This window comes from Ovis aries, chromosome 9 (assembly GCF_016772045.2).
Source record: "Ovis aries strain OAR_USU_Benz2616 breed Rambouillet chromosome 9, ARS-UI_Ramb_v3.0, whole genome shotgun sequence".
NCBI lineage: Eukaryota > Metazoa > Chordata > Mammalia > Artiodactyla > Bovidae > Ovis > Ovis aries.
Window position 1 is genome coordinate 59,227,405 of NC_056062.1, and position 19,174 is coordinate 59,246,578.

At 46.8% G+C, this 19,174-nt stretch overlaps 1 protein-coding gene and 1 long non-coding RNA gene across 2 annotated transcripts in view; both read left to right on the top strand.

Annotated features, from left to right (window-relative positions):
- Positions 1-2,203, top strand: part of LOC121820345 (uncharacterized) — a 50,223-nt gene extending 48,020 nt beyond the window's left edge. The window contains exons 3-4 of the long non-coding RNA XR_006060850.2: positions 657-773; positions 1,053-2,203. This is a non-coding gene — a long non-coding RNA (uncharacterized LOC121820345). The remainder of the gene's footprint in view (positions 1-656; positions 774-1,052) is intronic.
- A 4,566-nt stretch (positions 2,204-6,769) lies between these two features.
- EXT1 (exostosin glycosyltransferase 1) overlaps positions 6,770-19,174 on the top strand; it is a 317,674-nt gene continuing 305,269 nt past the window's right edge. Inside the window, exon 1 of the mRNA XM_004011769.5 lies at positions 6,770-8,515. Within this exon, the coding sequence (XP_004011818.1) occupies positions 7,554-8,515 (962 nt within the window). The 5' untranslated portion in view covers positions 6,770-7,553. The remainder of the gene's footprint in view (positions 8,516-19,174) is intronic.

The following is a 19,174-nucleotide window of genomic DNA, read 5'->3' on the forward strand; positions in this document are numbered from 1 at the left end:
AAGGTGTACAGCAAAGTGATGCAGTTAAGTGTTAGTTGCTCAGTCGTGTCTGACTTTAACCCTGTGGACTGTAGCCCACCAGGCTCCTCTGTCCATGGAATTCTCCAGGCAAGAATACTGGAGTGGGTTGCCATGCTCTCCTCCAGGGGATCTTCTGGACCAGGGATCAGATCTGCTTCTCTGCATTGCAGAATCTTTATCAACTGAGCCACCACATAGACATATATTCATCTTTTTTAGATTGTTTTCTTATATAGGTTATCACAGAATTTTGAGTAGAGTTCCCTATGTTATCCAGTAGGTCCCTGTTAGTTATATATCTTATATATATAACAGTGTGTGTTTTCATCCCAAGCTTCTGATTTATCCCTCTTAAGCATCTTATTTAAAGTGAGCCTGTTTGCCTTTCCTCATCTTAATCTATGCCATTTAATCATCCTCTGTGTTCTCTGTAGAACTATCTCAAATTGTCTTGCTTATTTATTTACTTGTTATTTTATTATCTCCCCCATTAGAAGGAGATCTGACACACTATTTTTATACTATAGATTTTGAGTGCCCAGCATAGGGCTTGCACATAAGATGGGCTTAATAACAGTTTCTTAAATTAGTGCCTATGAGATTTTTTTTTTTTTTTTGGATTGCCTGTCTTTCAGAAGGAGATCATTTAGACTCTGTAAAGGAAGCTGCAGTGTTGTGGCCAAGCCTTGTCATGGGGTCAGAAGATGAGGGTCAAATTCTAAATTCTCCACTTGAAAATCAACTGACTTTGGGTAAGTCATTGAACTGGCTTAATGGGTTACAACAAGGAGTGATTTTGTCTCATTGAAGTGTTTAGCGGTGTCTGGAGATGTTTTCGGTGTCCACTGAGGATGCAAGTGAGAGTGGGGTGTGCTCTTGGCACCTAATGGGTAGAGGCCAGGGATGTGGCTAAACATCCTATAGTGCACGGGCCAGCCCCCCACCTTATGCTCAAGAAAATAAAAACAGTGCCTCGGCTGAGAAAACCCGAACTAGAAAATTAGGATTAACACTCTCTTCCTAACTCACAGGGTCCTGACGACGCTCAAGCAAAATTCTTCTCATGAAATTGTCTTGTAAATGACAAAGGACTGTAGGCAAATGCCCTTAGTGTCTGGCACCGCACCTTACACGGAGGAGCTGGTTAATAAATATTGGCTCAAGGAACAAATGGAACAATGGATGAATTGGATGATTCCATGAAATGGATGATGGAATTGCATGGAGCCCCTTCCCAGAATTGAGTTTTTGTGTCCTCATTTGCAGCAGAGGATGAGGATAGTACTTGTGTCCTAAGAACCTTGGGAGGATCGCAGAGACGATGCGTACAAAGCACCTGGCTTGGGATTGACACATCTTTGCGAGAATTGTCCTTGTTTCACCTTTGGTTATTGTCCCCCCCCTCCCCGCCCCCACAGAGTTCCTGCTTCCTCCCTCCTAAGTGACTCCCTTCCTCAACTCCCTTGGTTTACACAGAGCTGTCCTATCTGTTTCAGTGAAAAGCCATCATCAAGTCCTACTCCGCATTTTTCTGATGAAACACCTGTTATTCAGAAACCACCTGCTCCTGGTTTCCCAGAGTTCAGAGACGGAACTGGAACCCAGGCTCCTGTTTCCTGGCTGGGAATCTCTCCACCATGCCCCTACTTTCCCTTGGCTCCTTCTGTTTTCTCACCTCCTACAACCAATCAGCACGTTCCCAGCAGAGTTTCCCAACCTTTCTGAGAGCTGGGAATGGTTACTGTTAGAAACCCCAGCACACATCACCAAAGCATTAAAATGTGCCCACGTCAAATAAAAATCTGTGTATAACTTTATGAAAATTGGGTTGCCTTGGCAGTCGACTGAAAGTTACATTTTAGAAAATTTAAACACTTATTAATGTAAGTATTTAAGTTTGCTTTTTTACATTTTGAAGTCATTTTTTTTTTCTCCCTCCAGCAGATGTAATTATAGACCCTTGAAAGGCATTTGTGCCTTTGGTGCTTTACACATTATAAAAAAGGTCTTATTTACTTTTTTGTCCATTGGTGAGTTTCCCATCTTCCTTATTCCTGTTTGCTTGTAATAGTCAATGACCATTCCAGAGTCTAGGAAGCATCTGGAAACTGTTGAGTACTTGGTGGGTGATATTTCATGTAGGTAATGCTGTTGACCTGCAAACATGATCTCATGCACTGGAGTCCATTTTTGTCCAAGAGTGTGACAGTCGACTCTTACATTTGCCATAGGTATTGTGGACTGCAAAGGGCTTTCTCATATATTACTCATTTGTACAGTACTTGAGCACAATCTGTATTATGTTACAGTTTCTCTTGATTTTACCAATAAGAATCCAAAGCTTAGGGAGGAGAAGTGACTGACTCACTCAAAGTTATAAAGCAAGTGGCAGAACAAAGGTGAGAATTGCTATCTTCTGGGTTTCAAGTGTGCCATGAGCTTTTGGCCCTGGAAAAATTACTCCTGAAAGAGGAAATAAGCAAGGATTGAATCACTGGGATAGCTTTAGCTTTGTGTGAGTGCGCGCATGTGTGTGTGAGACTGAAACTAGCCTTGAATATTCTTTATTTGCCCTACAGATAGTGGAATCAAATTAATTAATTAGGTCAACAAATACTTATTAGTGATGGACCCTGTTGTAAGTGCTGGGGATATAGCAGTGAACTAAAAGAGCCTCACAGAGCTCACATTCTATATGCAACAGATAAATGATAAATTGACAAGACCATATATATTAATAGTACATGATGTCAATTAGTGTTAAGGATAAAAATTAAAGCAGTTGAAGGGATAGGAAATCTGGGTGGGAGGAGTTGCTGTGTTGTTCAGACAGGTCAAAGGTGGCTCATTTGTAAGGTGGCCTTGAGAAGAGACTTATAAGGGAGGAAGGATGTACCATGGATACCGGGGACAGACTAGCTGAGATGAACATGTGCGAAGGTCCTAAGATAGGGAGATGTTTGGCATGTATGAGAAACCACAAGGAAACCAGCCCAGCTGGAGAAGAGTGAGTAGACTGGGATGGAGGGAGAGAGTTATTGGCAGAAAATAAGGTGAAGACAGGTCTGGTGAGGAGGCATGGGGACAGTTAGGGAAGATCCTCCAGGACCTTATAGGGGCTTGTGAGGGCTTTGGCTGGGATTCTGAGGTAGGGTTTCCTTGAGGGCTCTGACCAGAGGAATGACATGATCTGACATACACTGTTAAAGATGTTTGATGGACTGATTAGGTCATGGCATCTGGTCCCATCACTTCATGGGAAATAGATGGGGAAACAGTAGAAACAGTGTCAGACTTTATTTTTTGGGCTCCAAAATCACTGCAGGTGGTGATTGCAGCCATGAAATTAAAAGACGCTTACTCCTTGGAAGGAAAGTTATGACCAACCTAGACAGCATATTCAAAAGCAGAGACATTACTTTGCCAACAAAGGTCCGTCTAGTCAAGGCTATGGTTTTTCCAGTGGTCATGTATGGATGTGAGAGTTGGACTGTGAAGAAAGCTGAGCACTGAAGAACTGATGCTTTTGAACTGTGGTGTTGTAGAAGATTCTTGAGAGTCCCTTGGACTGCAAGGAGATCCAACCAATCCATCCTAAAGGAGATTGGTCCTGGGTGTTCATTGGAAGGACTGATGCTAAAGTTGAAACTCCAATATTTTGGCCACCTCATGCAAAGAGTTGACTCTTCGGAAAAGACCCTGATGCAGGGAGGGATTGAGGCAGGAGGATTAGGGGACGAAAGAGGATGAGATGGCTGGATGGCATCACCAACTCGATGTACGTGAGTCTGAGTAAACTCTGGGAGTTGGTGATGGACAGGGAAGCCTGGCGTGCTGCGATTCATGCGGTCACAAAGAGTCGGACACGACTGAGCGACTAAACTGAACTGAACTGAAGATATTCCTAGTTTGTAATATTTCCATCTCAGACAGGAGACTCAGACCTGCTTTGAGAGACCACGAGGGACACCTTTCTCTTCAAGCATGTTCAAATCCTGAGGTGAAGTTGAACTTTAGTGATTGATTCATCATTCAGATCAGTGACTGGGCTCCGCCAGAATACCAGAGCTACCTATGGCAGCCTTGGGGATTGAGGAATGAGTAACACAGGGTTCCTGCACTCAGGAAGCTCCTCTTACAGTGAAGAAATACAGACAACAAACACACAAACAAAGGATTTCAGCTATTGAGAAGGGCTGGGGAGAAAATAAAACCAAAGGAGATGGATGCAATGATGATGCCATCATAGAGGGCTACTTTAGATTCCAGTTGGCTTTTGAAATGAGGAACTTGAGCAAAAAGTGTTGCACATGTAGAGCAATTTATGGTATCCAGTTTCATAAAAAATATTATTATTCTGACTTTTTAAGCGAGAAGCTGATATTCCGTGAGATTAAACCACATGCCTGAGGCACTCGTAAATGACAGATCTGGGGGTCTGAATCCAAATTTTCTCTCATTTCCTGAACCAGAGTTTTCTCACAGTGTACACCACTATGGAATGTGACAGTAGGCCTGGGTAACCCTGGAGCGTGGGATGAAGGAATCCACAACGGTTAGGCAAGATGGGAAAAATGTGTCAAAGCAGAAAGAGACGCAAAAGAGCAAGGGCTGTAACTTGCTCCCACTAAGGTCACACAGGATGACTATCAGGATGTAGAGGAGCTGCAGTCCCCAAAGCCTCAATTCCACTGGGCTGAGAAAATCTCCAGCCTAATCTCAACAGAAGGGCCCTTGCCTTGCATGGATGCTCTCAGCAACCCGGGCTGGGGCGGGCCCCTGGTCACATGTGGTTTCAATCACTGCATTTATCTGCATCACTGTCATTGCATCTGGAAGATGACTGAAGCCTCATTTCTCTCCCAGGCCTGTCTGATTGTGCAGGGGGTGCACGTCAAATCTGGAAAAGCTATCTCATCTTTGGCAGGCCAGAGATAGGGCAAGACTTCAGAAAGGTACAGCAACATCCTACCAAGGCCCCTTCACCCCTTTATTAAAAACCAATCTGAAACAACAAATGTCTAAAATTTTCCACTTGATCATTTCACCCTGCCTCATTATAACCATGCCCTTTGTCCACACCCGCTGGAGGTTTTTTGTTTTTTTTTTTTTTGCAGCCTTGGGGGAAGCTGGGATGTGTCTGTCCCTAGCTCTCAGTCCCTCCCATAATAAACAATCACTAAACAGCTTGCTGCCCTAGGCAACTGTTTGTCCCTTTTGGCCAGGCCCCTGTGACTTAGGTTGGGGAAGAGGGTGGGAGGTGCTCCCAGTAAAGCAGAATTTAGGTGTAAGGCCAAGGACTTGGCTTTGACCAGAAGCACTGTTTGGAAGCACATCTTTGCAGTCTTGGAGGATCTTTAGAGAGACTCTGGATCTTTATCTGATTTGTCCAGTGATGTGTCCCTGAGGGTAGGGGCTTATGGCTAGGGGAAGGAAGGAAGGACTAGCTGAAGGAAGCTTGTACTAATGGTGAAAAAGGTCATCTCCTGCCTCAAGTGTCTCATCTGCAGCTGGCCATTCTACCAGCCATCTATCCCTCAGAGACAGCTCCTTAAAAACCATTCCCCCTCCCCCGCAAAAGAGAGTAACATCACTTTCGGTACTGGGAGGAGCTTAAATCAACCGGGTTATTCTCGGCTATTAGAAGATCCTTCTTTTTTCCACGGTGTGATTGGATCTCTTGGAAGCTTTCTACAGAATAGACAAAGGGCTTTGGGAAGCTAGGAAAGGATGCGTGGAAAGTTACTGAGGATTTGGGATAGGTGTCTTCTCTTAGTGCACAGCCAGACATGAAGAATTGAAACGATTCCTTTCGGTTGTAGTATTTCCTTTTCATTATCGGGGATTGGGGTGGTTCCTTGGGGGTAAGAAAAAAGAGATGGGCAATGCAGGAGACGCCGGAGATAATGGGTTCGATTCCTGGGTTGCGAAGATCCCCTGGAGGAAGGCATGGCAACCTGCTCCAGTATTCTTGCCTGGAGAATCCCATACAGAGGAGCCCGGCGGGTTACAGTCCATGGGGGTGGCAAAGAGTCGGACACGACTGAAGCGACACAGCACACATTTAGGGGATAAGGGACCTGTTTAAATGCTTTGTAGGAAGGAAAATTTGGGGCCCTCAGAGGGTGGAAGGTGGGCAGAGAGAGGCATCCTTCTGATCAGCGGTCGCTTTCTATGAAGTCTTTTTTTTTTTCCTTCTGCAGCCCAAAGGCTCGCCCCACTGCTCCACTTTTCTAGCATCCTTCTCCAGGAACCCGAACACTTCTCGCCGCCCGCTCAGGGAGGCGTTCCCGGCAAGCAGCCGAGGCGTAGGAATTCTCGAGGACGACCGGGGCAGCCGGAGCAGCGGGCCGGGGAAGCGCCCGCCGGTCCCCGGTTCCCCAGCCTCCGTGCGCCCGCAGGCGCCTCTGGGAGGCGCTGGTTTCCCGGCGCGGCGGCTGCAAGGTGGTGAGGCCCAGGCCGGGGTCCGGATCCCGGCGCGCCGAAGGACCGCGGACTCTCTCGGGGCAGCCCCGCGCTCCGGCCGCGGGGGCCTGGCCGAGGCGCCCCGGGGTCCCCGCGCCGCCCGCACCCCCAGCGCCGCGCCGGCGCCTCTGCCGGTGGCCGGGGGTTATGAATGGGCGCAGCGGAAGCACCGCCCCCCCCGGACGTGACGCTCGGCCAATGGCAGCGCGGGCTGCGTGGATGGATGAGGTCAGCGCTGTCGTGTCGGGAATGGAATGTGTAAGTGTAACATTCAGAACCGGGTAACATTCGGCGACCGAACGCGGCGGTCGGCAGCGATCGCGCGGGGGCCTTGGAAGCGCCGCTCGGGGCCGGCACTGCCCGCGGGGAGGACGCGCCGCCGCCGTCACCCAGCGCCGCCGCCGCAGCCTCCAGCCTTCTCCAGCCGGGCCGTCGCGCGTCCCGGGGGCCGGCCCGGCGAGCGCAGGAGTAAACACTGCCGGAGTCTTGGAGCTGCTGCAGAAGGGAATAAAGAGAGATGCAGGGATTTGTGAGGTTACGGCGCCCCAGCTGCAAGATGCACTAGCCGGCTGAACCCGGGGATCGGCTGACTTGTTGGAACTGGAGTGTTCTGCACGGGAGCCTGGATGAGTTGAAGTTGCTTTCCAGGGGCTCGTTTTCCACGCTGCCGAGAGGAATCCGAGAGGCAAGGAAATCACTTCGTCTTGCCATTGATTGGGCATTGGGAGCTTTTTTTCCTCCCCCCCTCTCTTTCTTTCCTCGGTCTTGTTGCATGCAAGAGAATTACAGTCCGCTGCTCGCCCGCCCTGGTGCGAGATATTCCGCCCCGCTCTCTCCCGTCCATTGTGCAACCCAAAGATGAAAGACCGAAGGGGAGAAAGTTAAAGAAATCGCCCACATGCGCTGGATCAGTCCACGGCTTGGGGAAAGGCATCCAGAGAAGGTGGGAGCGGAGAGTTTGAAGTCTTTACGGGCGGGAAGATGGCGGACTGGAGCTGAAAGTGTTGATTGGGAAACTTGGGTGATTCTTGTGTTTATTTACAATCCTCTTGACCCAGGCAGGACACATGCAGGCCAAAAAACGCTATTTCATCCTGCTCTCAGCTGGCTCTTGTCTCGCCCTTTTGTTTTATTTCGGAGGCTTGCAGTTTAGGGCATCGAGAAGCCACAGCCGGAGAGAAGAGCACAGCGGTCGGAATGGCTTGCACCACCCGAGTCCGGATCATTTCTGGCCCCGCTTCCCGGACGCTCTGCGCCCCTTCGTTCCCTGGGATCAATTGGAAAACGAGGATTCCAGTGTGCACGTTTCGCCCCGGCAGAAGCGAGAGGCCAACTCGAGCATCTACAAAGGCAAGAAGTGCCGCATGGAGTCCTGCTTCGATTTCACCCTTTGCAAGAAAAACGGCTTCAAAGTCTACGTCTACCCACAGCAAAAAGGGGAGAAAATCGCTGAAAGTTACCAAAACATTCTAGCGGCCATCGAGGGCTCCAGGTTCTATACCTCGGACCCCAGCCAGGCGTGCCTCTTTGTCCTGAGTCTGGACACTTTAGACCGAGACCAGTTGTCACCTCAGTATGTGCACAATTTGAGATCCAAAGTGCAGAGTCTCCACTTGTGGAACAACGGTAGGAATCATTTAATTTTTAATTTATATTCCGGCACTTGGCCTGACTACACCGAGGACGTGGGGTTTGACATCGGCCAGGCGATGCTGGCTAAGGCCAGCATCAGTACTGAAAACTTCCGACCCAACTTTGATGTTTCTATTCCCCTCTTTTCTAAGGATCATCCCAGGACAGGAGGGGAGAGGGGGTTTTTGAAGTTTAACACTATCCCTCCTCTCAGGAAGTACATGCTGGTCTTCAAGGGGAAGAGGTACCTGACAGGGATAGGGTCAGACACCAGGAATGCCTTATATCACGTCCATAACGGGGAGGACGTAGTGCTGCTCACCACCTGCAAGCATGGCAAAGACTGGCAGAAGCACAAGGATTCTCGCTGTGACCGGGACAACACCGAGTACGAGAAGTAAGTGACGGGCCTCAGAGGGTTAGCCCCGGGCCCTGCCCACCTGGGTCCTGCCCACCTGGGTCCAGGTGTGAGCTTGGGGAATGGGGGTGGGACAGGGGAGCCCCTCCGGTCCTCTTCCTCTTGCTCCAAGCCTGGGACCGAGCAGCCTGGTTCTCTGGTGTGTGGCTTGGAGCTGAAGACCCAGAGTTGGAGCTCCTCGGGCAAACAGAAAAGCCTGGAGCACTTTCTTGGGCCAAGTAGGTGACAGTGACTCCCTCTTGCTTGGAAAACCTTCAGGGTGATGTGTCTTCTATGAAAGGTGTGGGTTTGATCCAAGTTTGGAACCTGCGCTTCAACGGCGGAGCCAGGAGAGGGTTTGTGAGAGGTTATAGGGACCCCAGAGGCTCTGAATCCACCCAATCTAGGGACCTTCCACCCAAGATTGATGCTTTATTTGCTGTTCTCAGGAGGAGGGAGGGGAAGCTGCTTTCCCTGGGATTCTCCCACCCTCCAATTGTCATCTTTCCGTAAACCCTAAATGTGTGTTAGTAGTGAAAGTGCTCTAATTTTAGCTCCTAAACTTTCTGTGCCTGTCTCTTCCCTACTCCCAGATGGCATTGACTTTTATGAAGGGAGACTGTAAGCTGGTTAGGGCCTGTGATCTTGCACGCACGCATGCATGCATGCTTGCACTCATTCATGTGTGCTTGTTGGTGTGTATATATCCTGCCTCCCTCCCTGGGAGAAAGCTGTTTGTAAATCTGGGCCTCAGCTCTACTGCTGTAAACTCCAGTTGCTAATTTAGATTTCCTCTTCCCTTTTGTCTTTATCAATTTGCATGTAAATCGGAGACTGTTACTCTCTGAATGGGTGGTGAGATGCCTCCTCACCCTCTGGAGTGAAGCAAGTTTTGTCCAGTTGCTAAGTAACTGAGCTGGAGACTTTGTAGCCTTTCTCACTCTTGCTTTTCCTTCACAGTGATGGTAACTGAGACACTGGACTTGGGGGGTGGGGGGGGGGGGTGGGTCAAAACTAGTTTCCACCAATGGGCTTTAACTTGAGCTTGGAGGGTCCGTTTCCTGGTCGATGGGGTGGGAGCTCCAGTTACTCAACTTCTGTCTGGCTTTGAAAGAGTTAGTGAGCTCCTACGGTGCATTTCCACGTTACGCCAGTTAAAAACCAGAGCAGCCTTGTGCTACCCAAGGAAGCAAGGGGAACCTCTCCGCTAGTACAAGAGGAACTGGCAGAGGTTGGCGGATTTTGCAGTTGATTCATGAATTGCAGAATAGGGGGAACACTTCGCAGAACTGATTGGAACAGGAACGGAGGGGCATGGTGGGGAAAGGGCCCTGAAATGAAAGGTTTGATTGTTGTCTGTGGATTTCCTCAGACACTCAGGCCTCTTGTCGGAGAGATTGGAAGGGAAGTTCAAGTCCTTCTGTACTTGATGTAGACAGTAAAGGAGAAGGGATCAAACACTGGGATTCCCCAACCCGCAGCACCTCTTGCCTTCAAGCATAAGCAAAGCCCGAGGCTGTAGGGTCAATTATGAATCTAAATTGTCCCCTGCTTCAGGGGCAGTTACCTGTGAATGTTGGGTGCAGCTGCCCTGGCTTCAATTTTTCTCACAAAAGAAACAAACTGTGGTTTGTAATGAACGCTTTGTTTACACGACATTTACATTGACCTATTCCTGTGGGTGCTTGTAAGAAAAAAATGCTCATAGCCTTTGAAGAATTTCTTTGTCTGGTTTATGGTGGAGTAACTCGAGATGAAGTCTTAACCTTTCAGTCTAAAGCAGTCTCACTGAATTTCGTAGAAAGATCATGATGGCCTTCATTCTTCTAAAGGAGCTGGACCTGAGATCTTACCTTAAGAAATTGGAATTGTACATTTATTTGGGAAACACCCTCCATCCGATACAACAATCATATCTGCTTTACCCTCCTAGGCCTCAAATGAATATTAAATGTCTACATTCTGTGCTGAAGCGTTTTTCTAGAGATTTTGGCAATGAGGGAAGGAGGGGTTCGTTCTCTAGAAACTTTTAATTTTTGCTCATTAAATGTCCCTAATTTTTGACCCCTTTGTGATTGCACCAAGAAATCTGACACCCACGCCCTTGTTTTGGTTTATTTTTAAGGCCACAAGGGGTCAGGCCCTCAGGATTGAGTCTCCTTTGAAAAGTGGCATTTAGTGAGGAAGGCAAGTTGCCTCTTTCTCCTGAGCAGGGATTTCTTTCACAGCCACTTCTGGATTTTCTTCATTCCTCTTTTGCATACTTTCCAGCGCTAACCTCATTTCCTGGGATGGGATGGTGCTGTAGAACGTTTGTATTCATTGGCCTGGTTGACCTGGAGTTTTAACTCATTCCTCTCACTGAGTTATCTGGATGCTTTATCGTTTCGAAATGGTGTTTGCGAACATGATTTCCTATTGTGTTGACTTTGGAAGATCTGAAGATGAAGAATGAACTCTGATGTGGTGAGAATGCTCTCAAAGCAGGCAACCTGTCTTGTGCTCTGAAGTAAGCCCAACTACTGTACTTTGCTATTTATCCTGATGTTTTCTGGAAGTCAGCCATGTATGTATCAAACACAGAACTCCTCCAATCAGATGCTAATCTCGTTCCAGCATTCTAGAGGAGGATGTTGCAGTTAGGTCTATAGAAATCATCTAAGTTCCACTTCTTATACTGCCTCATGGTGTGACTTCTGATTCATCATCTTAAACCTTAGTTTATCCTTTGGTAGAATGGGTTTTAGATGGTTCCAGAGCGCTCTATAAGTGTTCACTTGATAATGGCTTGTGAAAACAGAATCCGTTTTCATCTGCTTCTCTTTTTTTATTACCAATTGTCTATGAAAATGCTTCAGTTTAATTTGCTGCCACAAGTAACTACATATAACTTTGCTCTAGAATTAGGGGAATGATAATTAGATTGAAAATTTACGGTCTCATGGCCAAGTTAGGATACCATAGAATATGTACAACTAAAAAAGTTGCTTTTAGTGAAATTTAGTCTTAAGTGACAATAAATATTTAGTTTCTTCATCTCACCGTTACTTTTGTGAAAAGCAGACATTTATTGCTAAAGGTATAGAAGAGCTATGTGGAATAAAGGGAAAGACTTTTCTCTTGTAATCGAGCAATAGTTGTGACCCAGACGTCTAGGATTATATTAGAACATCCATTTTTTATGACACTCATAATTAATTTTCATCAGTTACATATATTCACAGATGTAGATGACGGCGGCTAAAAGAAGTTGATGCGGTGATTACATGATTTGTAATGAGGCTTTAGAGAAATTCTATTTTACATCTTTTGAGCTTCTTATGCATTCTTACAGAATGACTGTAGTTTTTGCATGAACTACATAGTTCAGATCCCTTCAGAGGGCATTATTGTGAAACTTCAAATTTGGCTTTCTGAAATAGAAGAAAGAGAAGGAAATGAGAGGTGGCTTCTATCTTTGACCCCTCCAAGGAAAGCGGTGGAGAATATTTTAAGGTGCTCTTCTGGTAACAGGCAGGATTCTGTGCAGGCCTTTTGGACATCTTTTTCCTGTGTTTGTTGAAGCTCACAATCCTGGTATTTTTAAGGGTCCCGAGGTTAAGGGATCATTCGACTTCCAAACATCCTCCTTTTGCTGATGTGGAAACTGAGGGATAGACTGATGGATTTGCTTAAGGTCAGAAAACTGGTTCATGGCAGGGATAGTCCTAGAGAGTAAACCTTTTTCTGACTTTCTCTCCCTTGACCTACAATAGTCTATCTTTAATTACAGACACACTTGAAAGCTTTCCAGCCACTGGAAGGTCCTTGTTGATGGTGTTTCTTATAGGATTTCTCTTGGACTCATTTGAGAAGCTGATAAAGACTTTGGACAAACTTTGTGGGAAAAAAAAAGAAAGCACATACATGCATAATTTGTCATCTAGTTTTAGGAGTTGATGCACAGCCGCTACTAAAGGGCATTGTCAGACTTGAGAACTTTTGCTCTCAGGCTTGCATTTTTCTTTTCATTGCCAACTAAGTTGGAGGTCCCTGGAGCTGTTGTGTCTAAGTAGGAGTTGTGGGAACCTTTCAGTTTGGCCTCAAGGAATTAATTCACTGAATGAGAAGCTGAATTCAGATGCATTCATGGCAAGCACAAAATGTGTACAAGTAAATGATGTGTTTATTACCCCTTTTCCCAAGCTGTGTTCCTAGACACCTGAGCAAGTTTGCGATCCATCAGGGAACCTTGGAGGAATGAAAGGTGGAAATTGTGCTTCTCAGGTTTTAAATGTAGAAGCACCCTTTCCCCCACAGGTGTACAGTGGCACCAACAACATTTCTAAAATAGACCACAAAATCACAGTTTTAAAATAAAGCTAAGGCCAGCCCTAGGCTAATCTTGAAGTTGGCAGCTGTGTCTTCTTGAACTGAGGTTCTAAAACTTTCTCTAACACTTCCCCGTTAGCCCCCGCCCCCCACCCCCACACGTTTCTCGATTCCTCTGAACTTGCTTTCTGGAGAGAGCCCAAGAACCTAATTTGTAAGGAATCCCTAAAGGTTGGGGTTCTTTGTGCTACTTCTAAGGACACTGCAGATTGATTGAGTCCAGTTCAACAAATGACAGTTGCCAGTAGAATCTTTGACCTAAGCCTGCAGAGAATGGCTTACTAGGAAGGCCCTGCCTGTGAGAGGCCACTGTTGGTCGTCCCCGTGACTGTGATATCAGCTTTAGATGGCACAGACTTGGCCAAAACGCATGTTCCCTTTGTTGGAAGGCCTGTGGATGTGCCTCCCCAGAACTGTGGCAATGAGACACCTGCTGCCAATGACCTTGAGTATGCTAAGGTCACACCAAAGGTTGTGCTTGGTAGGGCCTGGCTCCTCTGCTCATGGGTGTCTCGGCAGGCCATGCTCCAGGTACATGAGCTGAGGCCTGCTCTGGTGAGGTGCATCGTAGGCTGCACAGCGTGTGGGTGCCTGAATGGGGGCAAGCCCAAGCTGTGTGGCTCCTCTCATTTCTCTGAAGCCTCCTGCTGCTCCCTCGTGACCGTCATTTTCCTGCCTCTTCAGAGGAACCTCTCTGGCTCAGTGGTCACCGGCTGCCCCAGACTCTGGAGTGTGTTTTTGCCTGGATGTGAACACAGGAGTTTGCATTTTCTTGAGCTCGACAACCATCTGGTTTTCCTTCAAAGCTCTTCTGCCCAGTGACCAGGTTCCTCTAATGCGCAAGGACCTCCTCACAATTGCATGGCGTTTGCCCGGTGCCTGACGTCAGGTTGCCTTTATGAGCGCCTTAAGCCTTTCAACCAGTGTCAAATCTCCATTTTACAGATAGGCCTCGAGAAGGTCAAGTAAGGAGCCACAGTTGCATCTGGTGAGGACGCAGCGGTGTCCGAACCAGGCATTCTGAGTGCCGAGGATGGTGTTCCCTCGACAGGACGTTACCACCCTAAAGAGCCAAACAACATGTCTGTCTATTCACAGTTGTGTGTGAGTTTAATAGCATTCCAGTGTTTGTGCATCATATCTCTCCACCCGCCCCCCCCCCCCCCCCCGCTGCTTTCCTTTCTATACATGTTTTCCAAGGAAAAATTTGGCTCAGAGATGGGATCAGGATGGCCCCATTTATCAGCGTGGTGTGTTGCAGTTCATGCCGTCGAAAGAGTCAGACCGCAACTTAGTGACTGAACAACAGAAACACTGAACTCCTTCACCTCTTCCGATCAGTTCAAGGGGTGTTAATAACTGTGTCTGTGTAGATTCTGGCTTTAATTCTCTCCAAAAGCTCTTCCCAGAAAAGTGAGGAAGTGAGTTGTATGTGACCTTTGCCCTCAGTGATAGCACATTGCGGGGTTTGCCCTGTCCTAGGTGTCAGTGAACCCGTGAGATTGTACAGGAGTGACCACACTAGGTGTCAGGGAACCTATGAGATGGTTCAAAGATCACAGGAGTGATCTTTGCCCCAGGTAAGAAGGTGTGATCCTGTCGAAATGGGAGACCCACTGGAAGGTTCCACTTCTGACAGAATGAGCCCAGTTTCTAGAGTATAGCACACCACTGCTCTCTACCCTCAGGATCCCTATAGAAAAACAGTGGCTAAAAAATTATGAGCTATGCAGAGCCTAAGACCTGGGTTCGATTCTTGGGTCGGGAGGACCCTGTGGATAAGGGAATGGCAACCCACTCCAGTATTCTTGCCTGGAGAAGCCCATGGACAGAGGAGCCTGGAGGGCTCTGTAGCCCATGGGGTCTCAAAGAGTCGGACACAACTGAGTGACTACCACAACCACAATCAGCATGCAGAGCTTTTGTGAAAAATTAGGTAAATGCAAAAGATAGGAATATGAAAATAAGTTTCTTCTCTAATCCCCACAATAAGAGCTCACCACTATTGTTGAACTTCAGAAGTTCACCTTTTATAACCAACATGTACACCTCTGTGATTATGTCATTCTGTCTCTGCATATCCAAGTGCCTTCTATAGATATGTTAATTACTGCTTAATTAATAGTAAATAATGAATCTGACACATTTTCTTGCAGTGTCTTGTTTGTGCCAGACGCATAGGTGTTGGAGCTTGAGGCATCCAGGAATGAATACAGCAAACTTCCGGCCAGCCTCGTCTGTGGGTTTTATAAAGTCAGAGTCCGACTTTAAATGTATTTTTACATGTTGCTCTTTTCTTAACATTATCCCAGAGCATTTTTCTCTCCCTCTAAATAGGAAAAGCCTATTAAAATGTTAAAGTAGGATTTTTAATGGCTGCATAGTTCTTTTTAGTAACTCATACCTATATCCTAGTTGATTTCCATTTTCTTAGTTAACAGATTTAACTTGTTTCCCGTCTTGTATTATACTTGGGCCTGTGATGAATTTCACTGTACTGAGGATTTGTTTTCTTCTTGACTAAGTTCTCTCTCAGAAAATACAGCACTTCCTTTCTCCCAACCCCCACCCAGATCCCTTTTGGAGGAATAGCTGTTCTTGAGGTGAGTCTGAGCACCCATTTAGTGAAGTAGCCATCATGAAATGACTGCTTAGATAAACATTTGTAGGTGTTAATTGGTCCTGCAGGGGGTCTCTGAAGCTCCCGCAGCTCTGGTCCCTTTGAAGTTTTGTTTTTGCTGGAGCCAAAAACCTCTGTTGTGTCTCTTACTGAGCAGACTTCTTCCTCCCTGCATCCTGCAGTCCTTTCCTGGGATCTCAGAATCTGTGGGCCTAACCTGGGTAGGTGTCATTTTTTTAAGTTAATTGTATCAGTTGCTCAAAGTCCCTCATCTCTTTTCTCTTTGGTTGTTGAGTTTATAGTTCTTTGGAGGTGAATTGAGGCAGGTGGCTTTGCCTGTGGGGTGTCCAGGTCAGATCTGGGATTCTAAGTGCAAATGAGGCACTATTCTAAGTGATTTAAATACCAAGTCAGAGGGGAATTGGTTAGGGCTCAGTGCTTTCACTGCTGAGGGCCTGGGTTCAATCCCTGGTCAGGGAACTAAAATCCCGCAAGCCTGTGTGGCCAAGAAAAAAAGAAAAACAAAACAAAACAAAAAAAACAAGAGAGAAAATAAAGTGAACCAATCTCCTTATGCCTAGTTAGTTAGGCTCTCTTTGCATCATAATTGCTTTGAGCAGCAGTGAGAATTTTGGAGAACTTTGCCTGTCTTGTATACCTTCTTGATTCCTGCAAAGCCCTTTAGAAGAGTGCAGCGACCCCGGACCAGGGAAGTCACTGACCCACACACGTTTCTGGACTAGGTGATGAACCTCTCAGCCTCAGTTTCCACATCTGGGAGTGGGGATCACAATCCCTCACCAGGACATTGAAAGGAGGTAGTGTGGGTGCATGCTTCTGATGCAAAAACTGGGAAATGCTAATGTGCTCTGCAAGGTGGTGGTGTTTATTAAAAACCATCTTCCTGTCATTTTCTAATCAGCCACAGAGGTTTGTTTTGTTTCATAACTTGGCTCTTTACTAAGCCGCAGAAATAACTGCTCACCTCTCTCTTGATGTGTAATCCTCAGGAAATTGTGGTAGGTGCTCTGGAAGGCCACCCATTGTTTCTGTGGGCTGTGGAAAGATGTAGATGGGCATTGGAGCTTGCAGGTGGCCTGGGGCAAGGGTATGGGCACGTGGAGCTGGCTGTCTCTGGGGCAGTCAGGCACTGCCTTGCCTCCACATCCTTCAAGTTCCCTGGGGCGACTGCTCCAAGAATGCAAATGGTCACTTTTGCAGGTGACTTCGGCACCCTGATTGGTTGAGGAGAACTTTTGGAAGGATACTGCATATGAACGGGTTGGTTCCACAGGCGCTTAGGTTGCTAAGAGCAGAGTACCATTCAGGCCACCTTACGTCACAGGATTTATTGGGAAGGGCACACGGAACAGAAGCTGGACTGGAACTGCTCCAGTGAGTTCTCAGGACCCAGCGCAACAGCTGGGTATCTCCATCTGGACCTTCATCTCTGCGCTGGCTGGCCCCTCTGTCACTGTGTGTGTCTGCCAACCACGGGCCAGTCTTTACTGAATTCGCTCATGTAGGCCCTGGATGAAACCAGCCTGACTGGCTGCCCTGGGGATCTTTACTTCTTCGAGGGAGAGCCATTCGTATTAGGCCACGTCTCTGGGTCTGGTGGCGACCTCATCGGTTAAAAGGCTGCCCTGTCAGATTGTCATTCTTAATTGAATTGGTGGCTATCCTTTTGCAAAGAGCAGCCTAAAGTTGCTTCCCGAAATGGGGGTCTGTGGTTAGGGGAAGTTGGCTGTGGTAAACACTGTTGAAGCCATATCCTGTTGGCACTGACAGATTTGAGCCTGGTTGATGATGATGATAGCATTCTTGAGAGTGTACCGTGTGCTGGGTAATGGGCAGTATCTTCTTGAATCTTTATGTCCACCCAAGCAGGAAGATATGCATTTGAGATGCAGAGCGAAGTTCAGAGAATCTTTATAAGTGACTTGCCTAAGTGCACACAGCAGGGATATCAACCAGAATGCCATCAGCGTTCTGCGCCTGCGTTCTTTACGTTGGCGTCTATTGCTTCTGCACAGCTGGAGCTGATGTCATAAAGACCACACACACGTCAACAATAGCGTGATTGATTTATAGAGTATCACTCGTGTTTCTCACCTAGAATTTATTTCATCTTACTGGAGAAGAGACAGTTCTAATCAGCTTGGTAATCTGGTTTCTTAGCCCACAGCAGATTCCAAGCAATCAATTTAAAGAGAGAGCGATTCTTGGGAAGGCAGGTCTGGGAAGAAGGGACAGCTGGCAACCCAAATAGAAGGAAGCAGGCCAGGAAGCGTTAACACCCAGAAGAAGTAAAGAAGCCCTGAAATTTTTTTTTAATTTGTTTTTATGGGAGTGTAGTTGCTTTACAAAGTTGTGCTAGTTTCTGCTGTACAGCAAAGTGAATCAGCCACACGTGTACATATTTTCCCTCTGTTTTGGATTTCCTTGTTATTCCACAGAGCCTTGAGTAGAGTTCCCTGTGCTCTACAGTAGGTTCTCATTAGTTACTAATTTTATACATAGTATCAGTGCTAGCCTCCCAATTCATCCCTCTGTCCCTTTTCCCTCTTGCTACCTGTACATATGTTTGTCTCTACATCTGTGTCTCTAGTTTTGCTTTGCACCTAAGTTCATCTGTATTGTTTTTCTAGATTCCATATGTAAGTGATATTATACAGTATTTGTTTTTCTTTCTTACTTCACTCTATATGACAGTCTCAAGGTCCATCCACATCTCTGCAAATTACATAATTTCGTTCCTTTTTATGGCCAATATGCTATTACATATATATGGACCACATCTCCTTATCCATTCAAGAAGCCCTGCAGCTTAAGCTCGGCTAGCCCAGAGCCCGAGCGTGTCCTACGGATACACCATATGTATGCCTGTGAGTCCTGCCCCCGGGCACTGTGGCGGTCACACCGACCAGAGCCTCTGTAAATATCAGATAAACTATGCCATGGCATAGTGCTGACCACAAGCCATCACTTGTGTACACTGGCCTTTGTTTAAGAAAGTCAGGGAGCATGTAATGAGTTTTATAACTTTTTTTTTCAACCCCTGAGGTGAAAATAAAAATATTTTGGTGGCCCTAAAAAGAAGCTCTCCATTTGAAAGCTTATCTATTAATACTAAGCTCAGCAAGTTCTCCAAGGGCTTGGGGTACAAGGGGTGTCCTTGGGGTTTGTATGAAAGTTCTGGTATTTGTTGCTAACTCAGATTTCTGGGGTTTTATGATACATATCAGTACTGTAATGAGAAATACGAAGTTTTCTCGTATTGCTGTGTGGGCCTGTGATGCTAGTTATTCTTGATGGACTAGTCTTCCGAGTGACTTGGGCCCTGGGCTCAGGTAAAGAGCTGCCCCAGGTGTGGAGTGTGGAGGCTAGGAATTAGAGAGAGAATGTGCCCACAAAGGGATGAAGAGCCGCTTGTCTAGAGCCTAGAGGCTGCCCTGGATGGTGCATTGGGGCACATGTCCTGGTTTTTTCCCCTTTTCTAGGGGAGTCCAGCATGGGAACTAATGGGTGGAAATCTGGAATGGATTTCACACATCCTGCATATATGCTGGCATCCTGACAGACTGGTGGAAAGCATCCACAGCAGCACTGATAACGTAGGACCGTGCCACCACATACTGGGATTTGCCTTGGGGGCTTCTCGTGGT